This window comes from Pseudoliparis swirei, chromosome 24 (assembly GCF_029220125.1).
Source record: "Pseudoliparis swirei isolate HS2019 ecotype Mariana Trench chromosome 24, NWPU_hadal_v1, whole genome shotgun sequence".
In the NCBI taxonomy this organism is placed as follows: Eukaryota; Metazoa; Chordata; class Actinopteri; order Perciformes; family Liparidae; genus Pseudoliparis; species Pseudoliparis swirei.
Window position 1 is genome coordinate 9,258,411 of NC_079411.1, and position 20,566 is coordinate 9,278,976.

Here is a 20,566-nt window from a genome sequence, read left to right on the forward strand (position 1 = left end):
CACATAAGGAAAATAAACACAAAAAGCAGTTCATTTCTTGAAGCTCCCACCGTGACCTGGATATTGCTAATTATTAGTCATCACCGTCACATTGTTCAAATGTAATGCATAGTTGGCTGTAGCATCCCTCTCACACACACTCACAGTCAGATTCATAAATGTATAGATGCTGCTGCTGCTGCAGCGCTACCTCGTGGCTAAACAACATGGTTACTCAGACATCATATCTAATGTGGTCGCAAAAGCACAAAGTAAATAGGCTGTAATCCTTGAGCCCAGCATTTGAGAAAAAAACTCAGAGGGACAGCTAAAGCAAAACTGAATGAAGCATCTCAAATCAAAAAGTCCAGGATGTTCTGGACCAAATGTGGGGACGATTGCTCCAACTCTGTAGAAAAAGCAGCAACAAAACAACACTTATGACAAACAATTAAAAGTAGAATTAAAACGACCTATGGGTGTGGCTTATGAGTCGATTCATCTGGTCCAAGAATGATATATTTATTGTTTCCAAGACTTCCGGTTCAAAAGTGAAAGCGGAAAAAAAGAGGAACAAAAGTAATGTAATTGTGTCAAAACACTTCATTTGCAATTTTTTAACAAAGACCACATATTGGGGATGATTAATGATTATAATATAGATTCAGGGTGCTGGTGTTCTCTCCATTGCATGCTGTGGTTCTTTGTGCCTGAAATGAGAGAGAGAGAGAGAGAGAGAGAGAGAGAGAGGATCCATGAACACGTGATCATTGTAATCATGCAGGCGTGCTGATATAATCCATCTCTCTTAAACGTCGTGCCTTTTAAAATAAATATTGGGGAGCTCCCAGTATGCGGATGGAGTCATCCCCCACTGAGCCCTGGTTCGGAAACACCTTCACCCGACCGTACCTGTGGTCCAGGAACTTAATGCGACCATCGGATGTGAGGTGGACCAGGTCCAGCCCGGCAGTGTGGGCCCACGACACCCAGCCCAGGCCACTTCTTAAGTTGCATGGGAGGAGCACAGAGGAGCCGAGCGGAGGGCCGGCGTCACAAGAGTTCTCAAAGTCTGGCTCTTCTTCACGGGACGAGACGAACACAAGAACAAGATCACATTGTTAAGTCGGTTATATTAAACAATACAAACTCTACCTTCCTATTACTGTAGATATTCAAAAGTGTGATTTTCTAGACATCTTCCAATTAATTAATGGTGTAAATGTATCTGGACAATAATTATAACGACAAATTAAACATGAAAGCTAAAGAATGTAAAAAGTATTACTTCTTAAAGACACAGAATTTTATAAAAAATCCTGAAATCTACGATTTGCCCACAGTTTCTTGCAAACTGGGGCGGGGTGGGATATAGTTTATATATCGTGAACAATATTTCAATATACTACATACATTATACTCCACTTTTGTATAAATAAGTTGATTACCAAGCTTTTAAAAGGAAATTCTAAGCACAAGATTTCTAAAATCAAATAATGTTAATTGAGTGAACAAATGGTAAATATAGCTAAAGTGCTGAAGTTATATTTTCGGAATGTTTTTTTATATTATTAATAAAAGACAACATCTTGTAATTGTAATATATGATTATGGATCACAAGTGTTCTCAAAGTCAAAGTACACACATGCACATACACCCGCACACACACATACAATTCAATTCAATTCAGTTTATTTGTATAGCCCAATTTCACAAATTACAAATTTGTCTCGGAGTGCTTTACGATCTGTACACATAGACATCCCTGCCCCAAAACCTCACATCGGACCAGGAAAAACTCCCAAATAACCCTTCAGGGGGAAAAAAAAGGGAAGAAACCTGCAGGAGAGCAACAGAGGAGAATCCCTCTCCAGAATGGACAGGTGCAATAGATGTAATGTGTACAGAAGGACAGATTTAGAGTTAAAATACATTCAATGAATATGACAGAGTGTATGAATAGTTCATAGTAGGCATATTCCACGATGGAGACCTCCACGATCCATTAACTCGCGCACTCCAAAGTCCACATGAGGAAGTCTCTCTCCAGAGCAACCCTATATCACAAAAATTACGTTCCCCCAGACCTAAAATGCAATTTGCAGTTACATTTGACTGAAACGTATTTCTCTCCAAATTACGTTTGACTGAAACGTATTTCTCTCCAGATTACGTTTGTATTTGACGTATAATAATTACAAATTCGTCTCTGATCAACGTATCTTTGCCGTTTGTTATCCCTCTTTTCTACAATGCTGTTATGAATTGTAAAAAGCGTCCTCTAGTCTTATTTATTATTATGTTATATGTTGTTTCGCCTGCGTATTATGACAGCAATAAGCGTTGTAACGGATCATATGAATTGGCGTGAAGACTTACTGCTGGTGACTCTCCTTTATTTTCTTTCTTTAGGTGACAATACATTAATTAAAACTCGTAAACTATCACCACCTTAACAGAGTTAGTCCCATACGGGTCAAATCAACTATTAAACTTGTTATAAAATGCGCATCTGTCCGTAATCTATACCATAAAGTTCGCATTTTAACCTAAAAAAAGTGCGCTTCCTTTTAACCTTTCAAAATAAAAGTCCGATTTGTCTGTTAAGCGGAAGTAGTATAAAACGTCTATATTTATTCAAACAATACAATATAAAAGGCATACATCAAAATCAATAAGGAAAATGCTAAACAGTCAAACAACTCAAAACTATAAACCCTTCATGGGATTATTTACAGGCGTGTTTACTTCTCATCAAACAAAAAGAGCAGGTACCCGGAAAAATCGGGGAAATAATTTGGGAATTGTTAATAAAACATGATTTACCCTTCAACTTCCACTGATATGCATGCAAACTAATACATCGTTTCACACACACACACACACACACACACACACACACACACACACACACACACACACACACACACACACACACACACATACTGACAGAAACACATAGACACTCACATACGTACACACACACAGGCAGAGACACACACATACTCACACACAGACACACACTTTCATACGCACACACTCTTACACACACACACACACACACACACTCAACACACACACACACAGAATGACACAGACACACACACACACAGACACACACTCTCACACACAGACACACACTCAGACACACATACAGACACTCACATACATACAAACACAGGCAGAATCACACACACACGCACACACACACCCACACACACACAAATACACATGCACACACATGCATACTCTGCAGACTGACCCTTGACCTCCCAATTGTCTCTCAGATATAACCCTGCTGCTTTATATTTAATATATTATATTTACCTAAATATAAGACTTTGAGGTCGTGGGGGGAATCCCCTCCAAAACTTTCACAAGAGAAAATTGTCACCGTGCCAATAACCCATATAGATCCTTAAAACCAGTCTTTTAGTAAATTTTTCATACTTTCAATCAATTTAAAGATCTGGATTCTTTTCAGATTCAAAGAAGGGCATCTGATCAGATACATTTGACATATTTAAAAAAAATGTTAAAAAAAATATAGATTAATATTAAATTAACTAACAAAACAATAGTGCAAAGATGAAAATAGGCTCCTATGACAAAAAGGAATACGGTTGTTGTTGTTGTCACGGATGTGAGGTAGTCATCCGGAAATCCGGAGCTTTTCCGGAGAAATATTCTGACCTCAAATGACTTATATAATAAAAATGCAACGCTTATCTTGCTCGCTGCGGGATGCCAAAGTTACCGATTTCTGAATGGCGGCTTCAGACGTCAATAATAGGTCCGTCGACCAATCACCGGCGCTGTGCGCGAGGCTGTGGGTGTCACCAAACGGCCTGTGGGCGCGAGGTGGGTGTCGAAGTTTCTCGGTTGCTGATTGGCGCGCCGACGTCACAGGGTTGTGTTTGATAACATTGAGGATCCAGAACAGAAACAGCAGGACGAGACGAGGGCGCGGCGATCTTCAAACAGTTATTTGCCAGGGCTTTTTAGAGAACTAGCAGAGGACTGAAGCGTGCTAAGGTTACTAACACAGCAAAGGTACGGGGTTTAGTCAACAAACCACCGGAAGGTAAACGGGATTGTCCCGGTAATGTTGTGTGAACTTCTAGCTAATGCTCGTCAGCTAGCTAGTCAGCTAAAGCTAACTATCGTCGCGGTAGTTAGCTAGCTAGTTCGCTTTAGTCCTGTCGCTAGTTAACCTAGCGAACGTAAGTCAACGTTAACGCTGCCGAAACAAAAAGCTCACAACTTTAAACGTTTGTCCAATAACTATTTGTTATTAATGATGATTGTAAGTATTCTTATTGAAACCACGTTTGTTTATATGTATCTGTATGGTGTTGTCTTGTTAGCTCAAGCAGCTTCATGGCTGAAGAGTTGCATCATTCATGTCACGTCAAAGTTAATCTTGAAATGCATCCTGAGGTTATCACGCAACTAAAACTTGTTGTGAGTGTTGTTGCATGCAAAAGTTGTGCGCTGATTGTTTACATTGTTATATACTTTTTTTAAATTTCCGACCGATTGTATTTAAATGTAATGTTTACATCAGCAGTGTTTGTAATACATTAATTATGCACCTTTTAAGTCAAGGTTTTGTATCATATTAGCCGGTTGTTTAGAGATTAGAGAAACTAAAGTTTTTGCCTCATGTTTTCTAGTTTGAAGAATAGTTGGAAATAGCTGACACACTTTTAGACGTTCTGGTATTGTGTGGCCCATTTGACGTTTTTTTTGTAATGTTCATTAGAATTCTGCATATTTTCTAAATAACTGTCTCCCCCCCCCCCTCCCCTCCCCATTGTCTTCGGACAGCAAATCCCTCTACCTCTGCATCCAGGGCTTCTCCAGTGTTTGTGATATCGAGGTGATGTCAGCAGCCTGTCTCGGGCGCCTGGCAAGGTCCAGTGGTCCCCTTGTGGGATGTAGTGGTCTTTTAAAGATGGCTGTAGTCCCACTCCCATTCCAGCAGGTCAGCCACCCCCAGTTCCCAATCTTCCAGAGACAACTTTACAGCCCTTCAGGAAAACTGCACAGCAACACACGCTTTGATTCAGACAGCAGTGGACGGCCCACTACTTGGGATTCATTTGGCATCTGGGATGATCGTATTGATGAGCCTATTCACCTGCCTTCCAGTATTCGCTACGGCACGCCCATTCCCAAAGTCAACTTAAGCCGGGTAGGCTGTTCCTCGCTCATCGGTCAACGTAAGGAGAATGAAGACCGCTTCCAGGTCTCCCAAATGACTGAAAGCATCCTTTATTTTGCTGTGTTTGATGGGCACGGCGGGCCAGAAGCAGCTGACTTTTGTGAAAAATACATGGAGAAATTCATCAAGTAAGGAGTTTGTTATCAGATATCTATACCATGGAAACATTTACTGATTAATAACTTGAATGTGTGAAATTGCTTGATGGCAACAAAACAACTCACTCGTTATTGTTTCTGATATTCGGATGTTGTAACAATTTAGTATTTTGGTCGTTGTTTCAGGGACCTTGTGGCGAAGGAGTCCAATCTGGAAGTAGTTTTAACGAAGACCTTCCTTGAAATAGACAAAGCTCTTGCAAGGGACTTGCACTTCTTTCCGAAAGGTAGGTTGGTGTCCTTTCATGTTACATGCACATATATATATGTGTGTGTGTGTGTATAAATATATACATGCACACATACGTACGTACGTACGTACATACATACATATACACACACACACAACAAGTATGCATGCACTGTAATGACACTTTTTCTTTTCTTTTCAAAACCGTACTTACTTATCCGACTTGAGCTTTGAAACCTTGGATTTTACAACTGTCATGTTGTCACCCGAGCACTTTGGTTAGAGGTCTGTCATTTAACCCAAAGTTACTCAATAACTGATGGAACAATGGAAGAAGCTGCACATGCTTAATTGCTTCACTACATATTTACCCAAACTGAAAGGCAACAAATAAAAGGAAAAACCTGAGAACATGTGCCGATCATATACTACAAAGTGAAGCCAACATACCTGGATATGGGAACTGCCACCTTGCACTGTTGAAGTCATTTAGAACAAGAGGTCTCGCTTGTCAGCACGAGCACCTTGTAGTTGCTGTGTCAGAACAAATTAACATGAACATTGGTGTGATAAGAACTACCTTAAATGACAGCAACCATATATGGGTGTGTCTTTATTTAGAATTCTAATTATTTTTTGGTTCATGTCCCATCTACTAACATAGAGGGGGTGGATTTATGATCTTTACTGCATCACCAGGGGATGATCCAGATGTTTTAGCTGTCATGTCGTCAGTCTGTGGTGTGGATACACATAATGTGGACCTTTCCATAAGAGAGCATGTGCGGTCACTGATTTTCTTTTTGCTTGATGAGTATAAAAACTGATCTCAACCATATGTTATAGTCTTCAGTCACCGGATCTCAACACAGTTTAACACCAGTGTGAGATTGTCGATTAGTAGTGAACTTCACCAACACCAGAAACACCACATGAGAGAATATATTTCGATAACATTTACATACAGATCTTTCAGAAGAGGTCCTGGGACTTTTTATTCTATACAAACGAATGCTGAAACTATTCTAAATGTCTTGTTGTGGTCCCGACACTTTATATAGTCACCATAAGTTGTTTTTCCTTTTATTTGCCACTCATCTGTTGATATTTTGTCAATCTGCAAAGTTTGTGTTTATTGGCATTAATGGTGATATAAGGAATACTTTAGGCGCCACTGATCAAGAAATGAATACAAAACATTTCTCTCAATATGCCACGCGGCCTACATGTTTGCCCTGTCCGATTAGGTTGACTTTTCTCCAACAGAATTATGTCTGATTATGGTTATCTGTTAATGGACAAGCTAGTATACCTTATTAATGTGGCCATACATCGGCCACGCTGTGTGAAATGTCCCAATATGCCTGTGTGTGTGTGCATGTTATCTACGGCAGCTGCTGACCCAGCTAAGAGCTGGAGGCCCTTGGCACCAATGTGGATGACGAGAGGCTAGATATTGAAGGAGAGTCCAGCGGGTCCTAAATCCTGGACTACTGGAAGGTTCCCTATCTTTCTCTCACTCTCCTCTTTCTGTCTCTCTTCCCATTCTTCTCTCACCAAGTGTATGCATAGCTTCTTGTGAGAGAGTGCTTCAGTTTGACAAGTTGTATGAGTTGTATGTTGCCACTGACCGATCTAGACCATGAGATGCAGCATGTTTAAAGTGCAGATTAGACTAAAACACACGTCTTAAAACCATTTATTTCTCTGGAGAAAGAAAAGGCCCAATGCAGACTTTTGTCTATAAATGCCAGTGGATAAATCCACGTAATGACATTTGATGCCGTTTTATCAAATGTGTCCACCCTTAAGAAACTAAAGTTTAGCGTTTGTGTAGTTAAGTATTGTACATACACAAAGTTGACTGGAAGTTGCAGAGTTAGATGTTAAATCGACATCTAACTGTCGGCCTGCAATAATAAGAATAGTTAAAAATTGTCATTTTTCCCGTGTTATTTTTTATATCACTTGCCTTTTGACAGATAAGTGGGGATTTTTCACATTCGTAGCTACATAAATGCATGCACAAAACAGTAAAACAAACTACCCCTCGGGAAGTAAAAAGAAAGTAGATTTCTTTTTTAGTTGTGTGTGTGTGTGTGGTTTTTGAAGCTCAGTGTTTTGTCAGTTAACACTGATTGTGTTGGGTTTTAGACTTAAATCTAATACTGCTGCAAAATTAGCTGTGGACCTCAACTGTGTGCTGAAACAGTCCAACCTGCATGACTTCCTCTATTGTTTACTGCTGTGATCTCTAGTTTCCTGTAAATCCACTATATGACCTCCACCCCTGTGTTCGTGTTTTACTGTGTGGATGCGAGAGTGAGAGAAACACTTTGTGGTTGTTGTGAACAGTGACTTTTAGTGTGGACTTTTTATTGCTCGATCCAGCTCTGATGTTTCCTTTTATGTCTCCAGTACCCGGGATGAATCCAGGAACCACCGCCACTGTGGCGCTGCTGAGGGACGGCATCGAGCTGGTGGTGGGCAGTGTGGGCGATAGCCGCGCCATGCTGTGCCGCAAGGGCAAGGCCCTAAAACTCACTGTCGACCACACCCCCGATAGGAAGGACGAGAAAGAGAGGTACAAAGATGTTGTGGGTGATGCCACGTTTTGTCAGTTCAGCCACAGAACATCAGCGTGAGATAGAGATATCAGACCAACAGTAAAGTATTAGAGCTTTATTTTGTTCGTATTATCTATTAATTGTTTGAATCAAAAGCGCAGTGCTGATGAAGTTGTATCTTCAGTAATGAGAAGGATGTGTTTACTTTTATTGTAAAAACTGTCAACTGAAGCAATTATTGATGTACCTTTCTCCCTCTGCACTGCCTCAAGGGTCAAGAAAAGTGGCGGTTTCATCACCTGGAACAGTCTGGGGCAGCCAAACGTCAACGGCAGGTTGGCAATGACGCGCAGCATTGGAGACTTTGACCTGAAGAGCACAGGGGTCATTGCTGAGCCCGAAACCAAGAGAGTGTCGGTAGGTTTTATAAAAGTGGATTTCGTCTGCATTTTGTGTGAGCACTTTAGAGATGGTCCAGTGGCAAATTCAGCTTCTCGACACATTATTGCTAATATTGGAGGTACAATAACATAATTACAACAATTATTTGTTATTGTTACGATCTGCATCTCTTCACATGAGCACATTTGACCTCCATCTTAAATGTGACGACATACATATTACAATGAATATTGCACATCTGGATACACTTGTACCCTTCAATCCCGTCAATCTAAATAACCACCAATATACAATTTCACATCTGTCTCAATGTATAAACATGTCTCTAAAGACATGGCCTAATTGGGTATAATTTTTAGGATATTATCTGTCCTCTGGTTCACCCCTACGTTTGAGTTTTTTTTTCCTTTACAAACTGCAGCAATAATTTTGTAGCACTGAGGAGTCGTTTCCAAGAGGTGGAAAGGTTTCTAAATATTGCCTGGCCTTTCCTCAGTTGCACCACGCCCACGACTCGTTCCTGGCGCTGACCACCGACGGCGTTAACTTCATCATGAACAGTCAGGAGATCTGCAATGTCATCAACCAGTGCCACGACCCCAAGGAGGCCGCTCAGAGAATATCTGACCAGGTAGGACGTTCATACTTTGCTTTTAATATGAAACCTCCGCAATTTATTTAAAGTCGGAGCTCCTTGTGATTCCTTATGCCGAGTACAAAAGGAGTTGCTTATTATTTACCACCAGGTGTCGCACTTTGACTCCATTCTCAAATGAGAATAGCTGGTGGGCTTAGGCCGGAGTTCAACCCTCCTAGCTGGTTACTTTCCCCCACTTCCTTATGGAAAGCCCTGCTTACTGTTCACAGCCTGCCCGTACTAGTTGGAGATATCTTTAGATTAAAACAATGCACTTTATTGCTTAAAGTCATAACAAACTAGCAATACCAGTCACAACAACAAACATCTCTTACTGCACCACCATTCAAAGCAGGCTAAAACCGGGTCTGCTGAAATTCGATTTCCTTCATGTTGTTTTATTTTCTCATTTAGTCTCTTCAGTACGGCTCAGAGGACAACAGCACAATTATCGTGGTGCCCTTTGGCGCTTGGGGGAAGCACAAGAGCTCGGACACGAGTTTCTCCTTCAGCAGAAGTGTCGTGTCCAGCGGCCGCTGGGCGTAGTCATCAGGACGGTGGACGTAAAGGTCGTGGTCTGTGACCTCATTACTTTGTGCAATCCAATCGAAAAACAGTGCCCTTGTGAAAGCATGAAAGAGTGGTTTGCCCAAACAATAATACCTAAGTGTTACAATATGTTGTTATTAGAATGATATGTGTTAGTGGATTCATGATGTGCACTAAATTACAAAATATCCTCTTAGCCAATCACCTTATAGGTGCTAAAAAGACAGGTAGGGCTGGTCCGAACAGTTCGAAGCTTCATTCATAATATTAAAATTCTAAAACATCAATTGCATGCGGCACAGCTTTTTGTTTGTTTTAATAGAAGTTATCACAGGTAGAGGTGTGCCAGTGACAAAACAGTTTTTTCATTTAAATTATTAATAACATGCATGAATATTGCGTGCTGTATTCTATACTCAACCTTCTCTTCCTCTCTATGTGGCTCTCTCTCTCTCTAGTGCACACACACATGCTGCGAGGCTGTGGCACATTTTCCATTGTCATGTATTTATGTTGAAGAAACTGACAAGTTACCTTCATAAACAAAAGAATAACATGTAAAGAATAACTTGATAAATCTGTGTTCAAATTTAGGATTTTATTTTATTTTTAAACGTTTGGTTATGTCATAATATGACAACATTTGAAGCTTCATACAAAAAAAGATATTCGGTACAGCCCGTCAGTCTGCCATTCAGATCATTTATTTTCTATTTGACTACTGCCCAAATTTTCATGGTAAATTAACTTTGATAAGTTGCAATTTCAAAAAGAGTGCGTCGAGATTTTACCGTCGTTTAAAGCCTTCAGTCTTTAGGGCGACACACAGACGAGTGGGGAAATCCAATAATTAAACCGCGTTGTAAAGGAATGTATGTTGCGTTTAAGGGCATCTATTGGCAGAAATTAATTGATTATTATTGATATTAATAAGCGCGTTTTCTTTATACAGCGTGTATAATCCTTTAAAGCCAAGTGTCGTTGTGAAACCAAATCAAACACTGGCTCCAACTCGGTCACCGTAGGCCGACACGGTTGGCAAACCGGAGAAGTTTCAGTTGACCGCTAGAAGTCGCCACTGCACCTTTTTTAAAGGTACATGGAAACGTCACGAATTCTGAAGGAACTAAGCACCGTAACAAAAATAAGTCAGGTCACGGGTTGACGGACTCTGTGTCAATTCAGTTTCCTTATCGGTCATTTGGGTCAAAGCACCGAAGTATTCTCTTCTAAACACATCTCCACGTCTAAAGACTTTCACGTAAACAATGCACTTATTGGTTTCTAGGTACTTCCACGCTATTTAAGCACCAAAAGCGACGTTAATGTCTAATTGCACAGTCTTGAAGGTTTGGGAGAGATCAACCCTGAATGTTCTATGATTTAGTGAATTAGCTTTTTAAATGAACAGCGTTTGTGTGGCCGCTCCAATATGTTCATGTTTCTTGCTGTACACGGTCGTATGAGTGTTACTATCTGTGCTGATTTGAAACGGGTTCTGTAAGAGCACTAAGAAGTGTTCAGAGTAAAGAAATGTACAGTGTATGTTTTGTAAATAAATCTATTTATGTATCTGGAAAACTGCTGGTTCTCGTTGCGGAACAACTCCTCTTCAGAAAGTCTCATGTCACGAACACAGGACTTTACTTTACAGGTGTTTATTTTGTGTAAACCTACATCGTGTTGATTGTAACTTGTTTACCATCAGTAATGACTTCTTTACATCATTAATGTGTCACTCGGAGAGATCGGAGCAAACGTAATGCAACGCTAAAAAAGTGTTCATCTCAGAGCCATGTGTGACGATGTGGGAGTTTGCTTCATTGCCTCCATGACTAAGAAATATCAATCGGACCCTGCAGGGTAGAGAAGTAACTGCACCGTGTCAGTAGTCTTGGTGGACCTTGTGTGCGTAGATACAGTGGCAGACTTAAACCGTCAGATCGACTCGACTGCTTCTGTTGATTTTTTGTTTCGTGGTTGTTCAAACTAGAGAAATGCAACACTTCATATTCATCATTATTGTTCAATCTGTGAGGTTTTCCAATGTTGTGTATCAGTTCTATCCTCAGACAACATTTCTAGATGTTTTGTAAATACAGGTTTTTTCTTTTTCCCCCCGCATATTCACATATTGAATGAAACCGTGAGATTTGCTCACTGCCTTTTTTAAATACAATCATTGTAACTGGACCTGCATGGGACCTAAATGTGACCCAACAACACTCGGTTATTACTGTATTTCTGGTCTGAATGGCTGTTGTCCCTTCAATAAAATACATAACCTCAAGAATTATTTGACTTCTTGTCCATTTCATCCATGAAGATTCAAGAAATGTTTCATTGTCACTTTTATAGCCACATGGAGCCTAACTGACACATCACGTGTTGGACGAAGTTTTCAAAAACATGTACCTACGTAGAAATACTCCACTCCAAGTGAAGGGCACACATTTTATCCAGGACGCAATGTGCTGCTCTGAAAATTCTAATTAAAAATCTAATTCTAGCTTTTAATATTTTTTATTTAATAAATTGTGCATCTATATTTGGCTTTCTAAAGAAACCAATATTTTTTCTTCTATTTTTTAAACTTTATATACTAGTTCAGTGTGGCTCATAGAGCTGCCACACTGACCGTTTTCCTGCAGGCTTATTATTATTCTTGCGCCAGAAATTTTGGTCGAGCGCACAGGTCGCAGCGTTGTCCGCATATGCATCAAACATACATCAAAATGTGCAGCTTGATCGGGAATCGTGTGCATTTAAGTCTGAAAGAGATTCACTCGGCCAATTATCGTAAAAACGCGAGAAATAGCTAAAAATTCGCAACGCCTATAGGAAAAATACCTTTCACAGAGAGAGGAAGGAAGGCAAGGAAGCTAGGCAAGGAGGAAGCAAGGAAAGGAGGCACGGAAGGTAGGAAAGGAAGGTAGAGGAAGGAAAGGAGGAATAAAACGTAGGAAGGAAAAGAGGAAAGGAAGGGAGGAAAGGAAGGACAAGAAGGTAAGAAGCCACACCATCAAAATTTCTTGTGAAATGTTCTAGTTTCTTTTTACATTTGTGTATATCTTGTTACATATGGATTTGTGAGCTTTATACATTATACAACTTTTATTTCCATCTTTTCAAGGCAAGCCAACTTTCCTCAGAAAATAGCAACGTCTTTTTTCTTATGCTGCGTTTCCACTGACCTTTATTAACTGTCAAGGATTTCACTGTTTTGAATTAAATCGAGATCCATCTGCTAGACATACAAATAATCAGCCTGATCAATGCACTCCGGTGTATAGCCTATTGTGTTTTATTAAATCAAATACCAGGTCTGGCAATGCCATCGAGACTAACAATCATTCTAGCATTTGTTGCAGAGTTGTTTAGGGCCAAGTAGAACCACTTCAGGTTTGTCTTTGAGGTTCATCAGGAAGTTCAGGTCCCTCTCCATTGTTATTCAAATCATCCTGGACATGAGGGGATGTGCAAGTCAGGTGTAAGAAAGTTCAATTCCAGCGTATCCTATTGGCTCACAGTGCTGTCAATCTTGTCTTTCTTTGTACTAATCAATTCCATTGGCGCTAACGATTCCAAAGAGGTGACTTTTTTAAATCGGCCCTTCCCCCTCTGAGATCTCTCCATATTCCTCAGCAGCAAGTGAGAAGGAGCCTATCATTACGCACAAGGACGCATGAGCACAGCACCACTTTGTTTTATCTTTCTTTTACCTTTGGTTCACTGGTGTAAATCCAAAGACTGCTGAATTTGGATGTATTGAACACCATAAGTAATATACAAGTGAAATATATGGTTTGGTACGTGAGTGAACTCAAATGGCACAGATGGTGCTCAAATGTGGCCAAATGTCCATTTTAAAGACCTCGCCTAAATTCTCTTGACTAAAACTCTAACTTTTTTCTGCTTCACTTTTTCAAAGTCAAACTTTGCATGGAGACTGTTCACATATTGTGCATCTGGGTTAGTTTAGACTTTGCTCTTCATCCTTCCAAGAGATAATCATCCTGAAACTTCTATTTTTGCTGTGTTTCATTTACATTATTTACTTTTAACCAGTAACATATCTACTAATATTTACACATCTGAACAAAAGCTCACATGTGTTGCATTTATTATAACACCAACATTATTCAAATAGCCTTTGTGGTTGCAGAGATAGATCCTTTTTAGTTTACGTTATTTCGAGCCGAAACCTAAAAAATAGGTTGGGTAAAAATGTTTTCCTCAAAACATGATTGGAGTTAAATATATGATTCATCAACACTTGGGTATCATCTGCATAACAATTAAGGTGTTTGGAGTGTGTTCTAGTAATATTGTTACATAAATGAAGCGTAACTAAGGTGAAAATGAAGTCGAGTAAAGGACCTTGTGGAACTCGTGACTAAATTTAGTATATATGGAGGATTCATAGTTAACATGTAAGAACTGGGATTGATGCATGGAGCCCAATGTTGTCAAATGCAGCACTAACATCAAACAACGCGAATACAAGCTTCAGTCCCCATTGTCTTCGCTGTGGTAAACAAAGGGTTAAACTGCTGTTAAGCTCAGTGAGGTCTCAGCTGAGTGGGCTGGATGGTGAGACACCTGCTGTCCTGAGCTGACTCGTGAACCTGCACAGTCTCTCCACACCAGCAGACTCCTCAGTCTCACAGCTCGGTAAGTTACTGCAACTGAACTTTTCCTTTCTTTGCAACAGCATCAGGATGACGAGTTATGGTTTTACATTTTCATTCTGTAAGAATTAGTTGCTCGGTCTAATTGAAGATGGAGAAAGAGGGAATAGTTACTCATAAAAAATGGCTGTTATAAAGTAGAGTTCCAACAAATCAATTAAGTAATGGACATAAACGTAATCAACTATGTTGATCATCGATTGATTATTGAATTAAGTTTTTACTGCAGAAATGTCAGTTTTTAGCTTCTCAAATAGAGATTTACTGCATTTAAGTGTTTGATATTCTATTAAACTGACATGCAATTTTTTGACTTGAGTAACTGATTCTACATTTCTTCACTATTTTGTGACATTTCATAGGCCAAACAATCAATTGGTTAGTTTAGAAAATAATATTTAATTATCAGATTATAAATTAGTTTCTGCTCTGGTTATAAGAGCTTTTAATGCTTTAAATCCACAATGACTTCTATGAAAGTGAAGTAGTGTGAGAATCATTCAATATTGATATTGTGTCGTGTGTATTTTTTTGTTTGTTATTATTTTTAGAAAATAAAGAACACAAGGCTTACAGTTGCAGTATTATTTGCCTGAAGCAGTAGTAATCATTAAGGAGTGGAAAAAAATGCCAGTAGGGGTTTTGGGGGAACCAAGCAGGCCGGAAGCGAGGTGGCCTCAGCTCTCAAGGACTGACCGATCCAAGACGTTTACGAAAGGTGAGCAGAATGCAAAATGTTTTGCATTGGTGGTTTCGGTCTGTGAGAGTTGAAGTCTGTGACGAAGGTATTCTCAGGATGCCCTGTAACCGTAGAATAAAGACGGCACTCGTAAATCATTTATTAAACCCCATTAGTATAAATTGTAATATGCTTTTAATTCTGATTTGACTGTGGCAGAATTGTTGATCAAACAAATGAATACATTAGTTGTTTGATAGCACTTAAAGAATACAGAAGGAATTGGAAAGAGGTTAGGTCGTGTTCACGAAGCGTGAATCCGGAAGCATGTGTATATGCATGTATACGTGCTATATTTTTGTGTATGCGTGGAATTCCTCAAAAGGAGGTGGTGTGATAGAAAATCCTACAGGTGAGGAAAGCATATTTGAAAACACACTGTTCCAAGGGTTTACACTCTACGAACGTCACTTACGGCGACTACTAGTCAATGGCAGAATATGCTGTTTTTCAAGGCGGTTAGACCTGATTATAAATGCAAGCTTGATTATAGAAAGTTAGATAAAAAATCATCAAGATTGCAGGGCTTTTTTAGAACGACCCTGATTAGGGGACATACAATGGTCTTCTACTTCAATAAAGCCCACTCCATCTCCATTCCAGCATGGAAGCCATGAACCATCAAATATAACTGAGGAAGGACTGAAACCGGTGCAACCAACGACCCAAAATGAGAACGGAACAACTCTGACGCAGGGTCACGGAATAACCGTGGGATAGCGTGCAATCGTTATCTCGGAAAGAATGACATCATCACCTGAACGTTGCGCATTTGTGATTACAAAATGAGGTGCGGTGGGCAAGGCGTGAAAACCATAGCCGGTGTGCAATGTCAAAGCATGACCCATGGAAATCGTTGAAGTCTTCTCGTAAGCATATGCAGCGGCTGCCAATCCCTTGTAACATGGAGGCATGGAATCGAGTTGCGTGCTAAAATAAGTGATTGTTTGCTTGTGCTCACCTCTCTGCTGCGTCAGGACTGCATTACCTAACTCGTGTTTTTCGGCAACATACAGTTGACAAGGTTTCGTGTCGTCCTGGATTTGTCAAAGCAGGCGCACCGATAAGATCAGCTTTTAATAATAATAATAATACATTTTATTTATAAGGCGCCGTTCAAGGCACTCAAGGTCGCCGTACAATACATTAAAACAGTTACAGTTAAGACAACCGGAGAGCAGCTAAACGTGCCAGCGTTCACTCCCGGAAGTGACGTAAAGGATGAAAGATTACAGCACAACATGAGGATAGAGAGAAGAGGAGAAACAACCGACAGACTACGCTCCTCGGAGTACAGTATGGGAGCAGGAAAACACACACCTCAGCAAATAAGCACATACATTTAAACATTACTTGTGTGGTATATTGGATCGAGCACTCGGTGCTCGATTGTGTTTGACTGTCACTACTACGAAGTTCTGTGATAGTTTGTTCATGCCTGGCAGTTGAAAGATTAGCCCGCCAGTAAAGGATCTAACTTGTGCTCCATCCTCGTATCCGTGCATTTGTATAAGTATATAACTATAACAGTAACTATACATACAGCATAAAGCCACAACAACTTGCAATGGGAAACAGGCGAAGGCGTGGAATGGGGGGTGAGGGTAGTAAAAAGGGTGGAGACAGCCTTGAAAAGGTCCCGGACATAGTCAACAGTCCACAGGTGTCTGTGGAGAGGGGGAAGGGAATGAAAGAGATTCTCTCTTCAGCGAACTTCAGGGGAGTTATTGTTCCAGCGATGACCTTGGCTAAGGTCGTCCTGGTCGAGGGAGCCGAAAGCAGATACGATTGGGATTGTTTGGTCTTGTAGTAGCTGCATTCAATTTCCGCAACCACTATCCATCCATTTTCCTCCCATTTTCCAATAGGTTTTCAAATCGATCCAATTTCATTTGCAGAGCCATGAGCTTCTCCACGATGTTATCATTGGCGGTTTAAAGCCACAGTCTGAGTGCCAAAAACTCTACCCATCACATCAATCATGTCGGGCAGCCTTAGGGGGCTTTTAACAGCTGTCACCGTTTCATTAACTCTCCGATAAGCCAGGGCAGCGCCAAATCCAAACAGCAGAAATTCTGTAATCATAGTTTCGAATAGGTAGATGTCTTCAACGTCCTCCACGGAAAGGGCCGCTAGGCACACGACACGCCCCTGCTCCCACGCGTCCATCGTGTAACCAGCTGCGAATGTCAGGCAGGTTCCCCCAAACCCAAGCTTCTCGAAGATGGTGTCAATTGCGTTGAGAGACCAGTTGATCAAATCCATGGTTTTTAGTTCGAAGAGCAATGCAGAGAGAGTCTCTCAAGTATAGGACAAGACAAGACATTACGATCGGAGCCAAGCAGGGAAGGTCAGGGGGAGGAGAGGGAGAGAAAATGTGACCGCCTTCGGAGAAAGCCAAACGAGAAGTCTGGTTTTAAGTGCACCAATGCCTCTTCTGCAATGTCTGACCATTGCAAGAAGGCAGATTTAATCCGATTTTGAAGAGGTTGAGGCTTGAGAGCATGATCTGAAATCCACAGACGGCTGTAAACCCGCCATTCGCAAAAATGACAACATTTGTTTAATCGTGATGGGACGCGGAGCTTTGGAAATTACCGCCAGATGTTCTGCTGCAATGGATCGTGTTGGACCTTGTGATTCTCGTTTAAGATATTTAACCTTTGTTTGACAGAGCTGGAGTTTACTCCTGCTGGCTTTTTGTGTCCCCTTGGCCATATGTCCAAGAACTGCCATGGAGTCTGCTTCACACTGCTCTTTTGATTATGAGCCAATAAGTCTCTCATCGACATACTGAATGACCGTGAATGGAACATCGAGTGACAATAAGTCAGACGCCAATAGGCAGTTAAACATTGATGGCGATACGCAATAGCCTTGTGGCAAATGCGTGTCCTGTGTGACGACCCCTCCCTTCCATTAGGGCTCTGGGTCCTGTTTGTTTTGTGTTTGATCTTTTAGCTGATGAGCCTGGAGGCTGCTATAGGCAACACCTGAAGACAGAGGCCGTTCCCTTGATTGCCTGGTAGTTACACCCAGACCTTCTGGGTAGTTATGTGTTCACTGTCTGTTTCTGTTGTGTTGTCTGTCACTCACCTTGTCTCTCGTCTCCTCCCTCCTCGTGTACCGCCCTCCTGTGTGATTGCAAGCCCCGCCCTAATTGTTTCCACCTGTGCCTCGTTCACCTGTGCATTTAGTCTGTCAACCCCTTGTTCTGTGCCAGTTTGTCTCTAAATGTTTGCCAATTAAAGACTTTGGTTTTTAATCTGACTACCACTTCGTAAGGTCCTTTGGTGTGAACTTGCTCCTCTTCTTCTTGCTTCTTCTGAGCTGCATGATATCGGTTGGGATAATGCACGATATGACTCTGGCGCTCCGGCCATGACTTTTCTGCGAATCCTACAACGTCTAGGATTTCCTCTTGAATTTTCTTTGGCATTGGTAGAATGAGTTTGTCCATGAAGAACGTTATGGACATAGAAGAGTTGTCCCAATCAGTGAGGGTGGGTTTCTTCCACTTTGCCTGAAGCTCTTGTATGAAGTCGATGATAGGAGTTTCCAGGGACCATTCATACAGGTTAATTTTGTTTGGTTCTGCTGCGGTGGGATTCAGGTCTTTGATGGCTTGTCACAAAACTGGGCGATATTTGTTGAGGGTTGTGAACATTGTCTGTCAAAGCCATTCTCATATTGGCTGTAAATATCAGCTACAACAGCTTCGTTCAGTTGATAACAGAGAATTACTTTGACATCTCCCACCGCGATAGTAAATCCTTCAGTGTGTTCTTCAAACGTGGTGACCCAGGCTTGACCCCTTCCCCCCCCCCCCCCCCCCTTAACATTCTAGGTAGAGCTTTGGCAATGGTGGTCATGTCAGTATAGGACCAGAGGGAATAGGAGGTTGTTTGGAGTTAAAACATTTTTCCTAAAAACATGCTTGGAGTTTAATATATAATTCATCAATTGATTATGGTGATGTCTTATATATGCATGCATCTTCTCAATGTCTCCACTCTTTAGATACTGTCTACCATGGAGCATTGAGGTTCATAACTAATCTTAAGGCTCTGACTCACCATTGCTCCCTGTATGCGAGGGTTGGTTGGACTCCTCTGTCCATCCGTAGACAAAATCATTGGCATGTCCTTATTTATAAGGCTATTCTACATGTACTTCCATCGTATCTTTGTACTCTAATTCAGCTGAAAAACCCTGGAAGCTACCATCTTCGCTCTGTGACCTCTGCTCAAGGCCTCCTCTTGCTCTCCGTCCCTCACGTCCGTTTGGAATTGGGAAAAAGAGGTTTTAAGTTTGCTGCTCCTGCGGCTTGGAATTTGCTGCAGACAGACCTGGGTCTCCGGGAACCGGTCTCCTTAGGTGTTTTTAAAAATAGATTGAAAAGATTGGAGGGAAATTCATCTAGCTGTAGATGTTTTATATGACGGAGGTATGTGCTCCTGTGTAAGCTGGGTTGTGTTGACTTGAGTCTTAGTTTTGGTTTTATTCATGCTGTGATTTTGTTTTTCGTGTTTAAAAAAAAATATTGTCTGTCACTGTTTTATGTTGTATTGTATGGAACTTTGTGTGACGTGCTGCTGCTGCAGTCTTGGCCAGGACACTCTTGTAAAGGACATTTTTAATCTCAATGAGGCATTTCCTGGTTAAATAAATGTAAAATAAAATAAAAAAAATCAACACTTGGGTATCATCTGCATAACATTTAAGGTGTTTGGAGTGTGTTCTAGAAATAGTGTTACATAAATGAAGCATAGGGTGAAAATTAAGTTGAGTAAATTACCTTGTGGAACTCTGTGACAAACCTTGGTATATATAAAGGATTCATAGTTAACATGTGGGAACTGGAATTGATGCGTAAACCCCTGGACGCTGTGGTAAACAAAGGGTTAAACTGCTGTTAAAGGGTACCTGTAGCCCAAAACAACAACGTGCTACATCCATTAGGCGCATCAAATAAATCATATTTTCCCCGCCGCTATTGTCAACAAGTCACGCATAGCCCGAGGCTTTAAATTTCTTTGTCAACATTCCGAGTCCGTGAACGCTTCAGTGCGCAGACATATTGCCAGTTATTTACTCATGTCAAAGGTCACTATGACGTAGAGTCGTTGAAAGGAATTCAGCCGATCCGGAGCCACTTCTACACGCGTTGCCTCCATGGTGCGCGGCCTACTGAGACCGCTATATAAAGTATGGGCTTCTTAGTCTATGCTAAAGGATCATCATAATCATGGGCGATAGTATGCAGGCAAATGTTAGGCCTCTAAACATGGAGAATAAAAGTGAATATATTCAGAATATTAGTAATATAATCACCAACTCTGGTGATCGCAAATTAGCCCACATGAAACAACTGGCAAACTTACCGATTTGACAGTTTCTCCTCGGCAGGCCCCGAACATGTCGGG

General features: G+C 40.9%; 1 protein-coding gene across 2 annotated transcripts; it reads left to right on the forward strand.

Moving 5' to 3' along the window:
- The first annotated feature begins 3,926 nt into the window (after nucleotides 1–3,926).
- ppm1kb (protein phosphatase, Mg2+/Mn2+ dependent 1Kb) lies at nucleotides 3,927–12,006 on the forward strand. Of its 2 annotated transcripts, none has more exons than XM_056410376.1 (7): nucleotides 3,927–4,033; nucleotides 4,811–5,335; nucleotides 5,492–5,592; nucleotides 7,974–8,139; nucleotides 8,395–8,539; nucleotides 9,021–9,155; nucleotides 9,576–12,006. In XM_056410376.1, exons 2-7 carry the CDS (start codon nucleotides 4,866–4,868, stop codon nucleotides 9,705–9,707), a joined length of 1,149 nt encoding a protein of 382 aa, XP_056266351.1. In that variant the 5' UTR covers nucleotides 3,927–4,033; nucleotides 4,811–4,865; the 3' UTR covers nucleotides 9,708–12,006. The 2 variants fall into 2 exon arrangements, with proteins under 2 accessions (XP_056266351.1, XP_056266352.1); XM_056410377.1 differs by having other exon boundaries at nucleotides 3,929–4,064.
- The last annotated feature ends 8,560 nt before the right edge of the window (nucleotides 12,007–20,566 follow it).

Bases quoted from the DNA above. Each gene is read 5' to 3' on its own strand.
- ppm1kb (XM_056410376.1), top strand. From the start codon at position 4,866: ATGTCAGCAGCCTGTCTCGGGCGCCTGGCAAGGTCCAGTGGTCCCCTT. The intron at 5,336-5,491 runs GTAAGGAGTTTG...TCGTTGTTTCAG, and splicing joins TACATGGAGAAATTCATCAA to GGACCTTGTGGCGAAGGAGT. The intron at 8,540-9,020 runs GTAGGTTTTATA...GCCTTTCCTCAG, and splicing joins CCGAAACCAAGAGAGTGTCG to TTGCACCACGCCCACGACTC.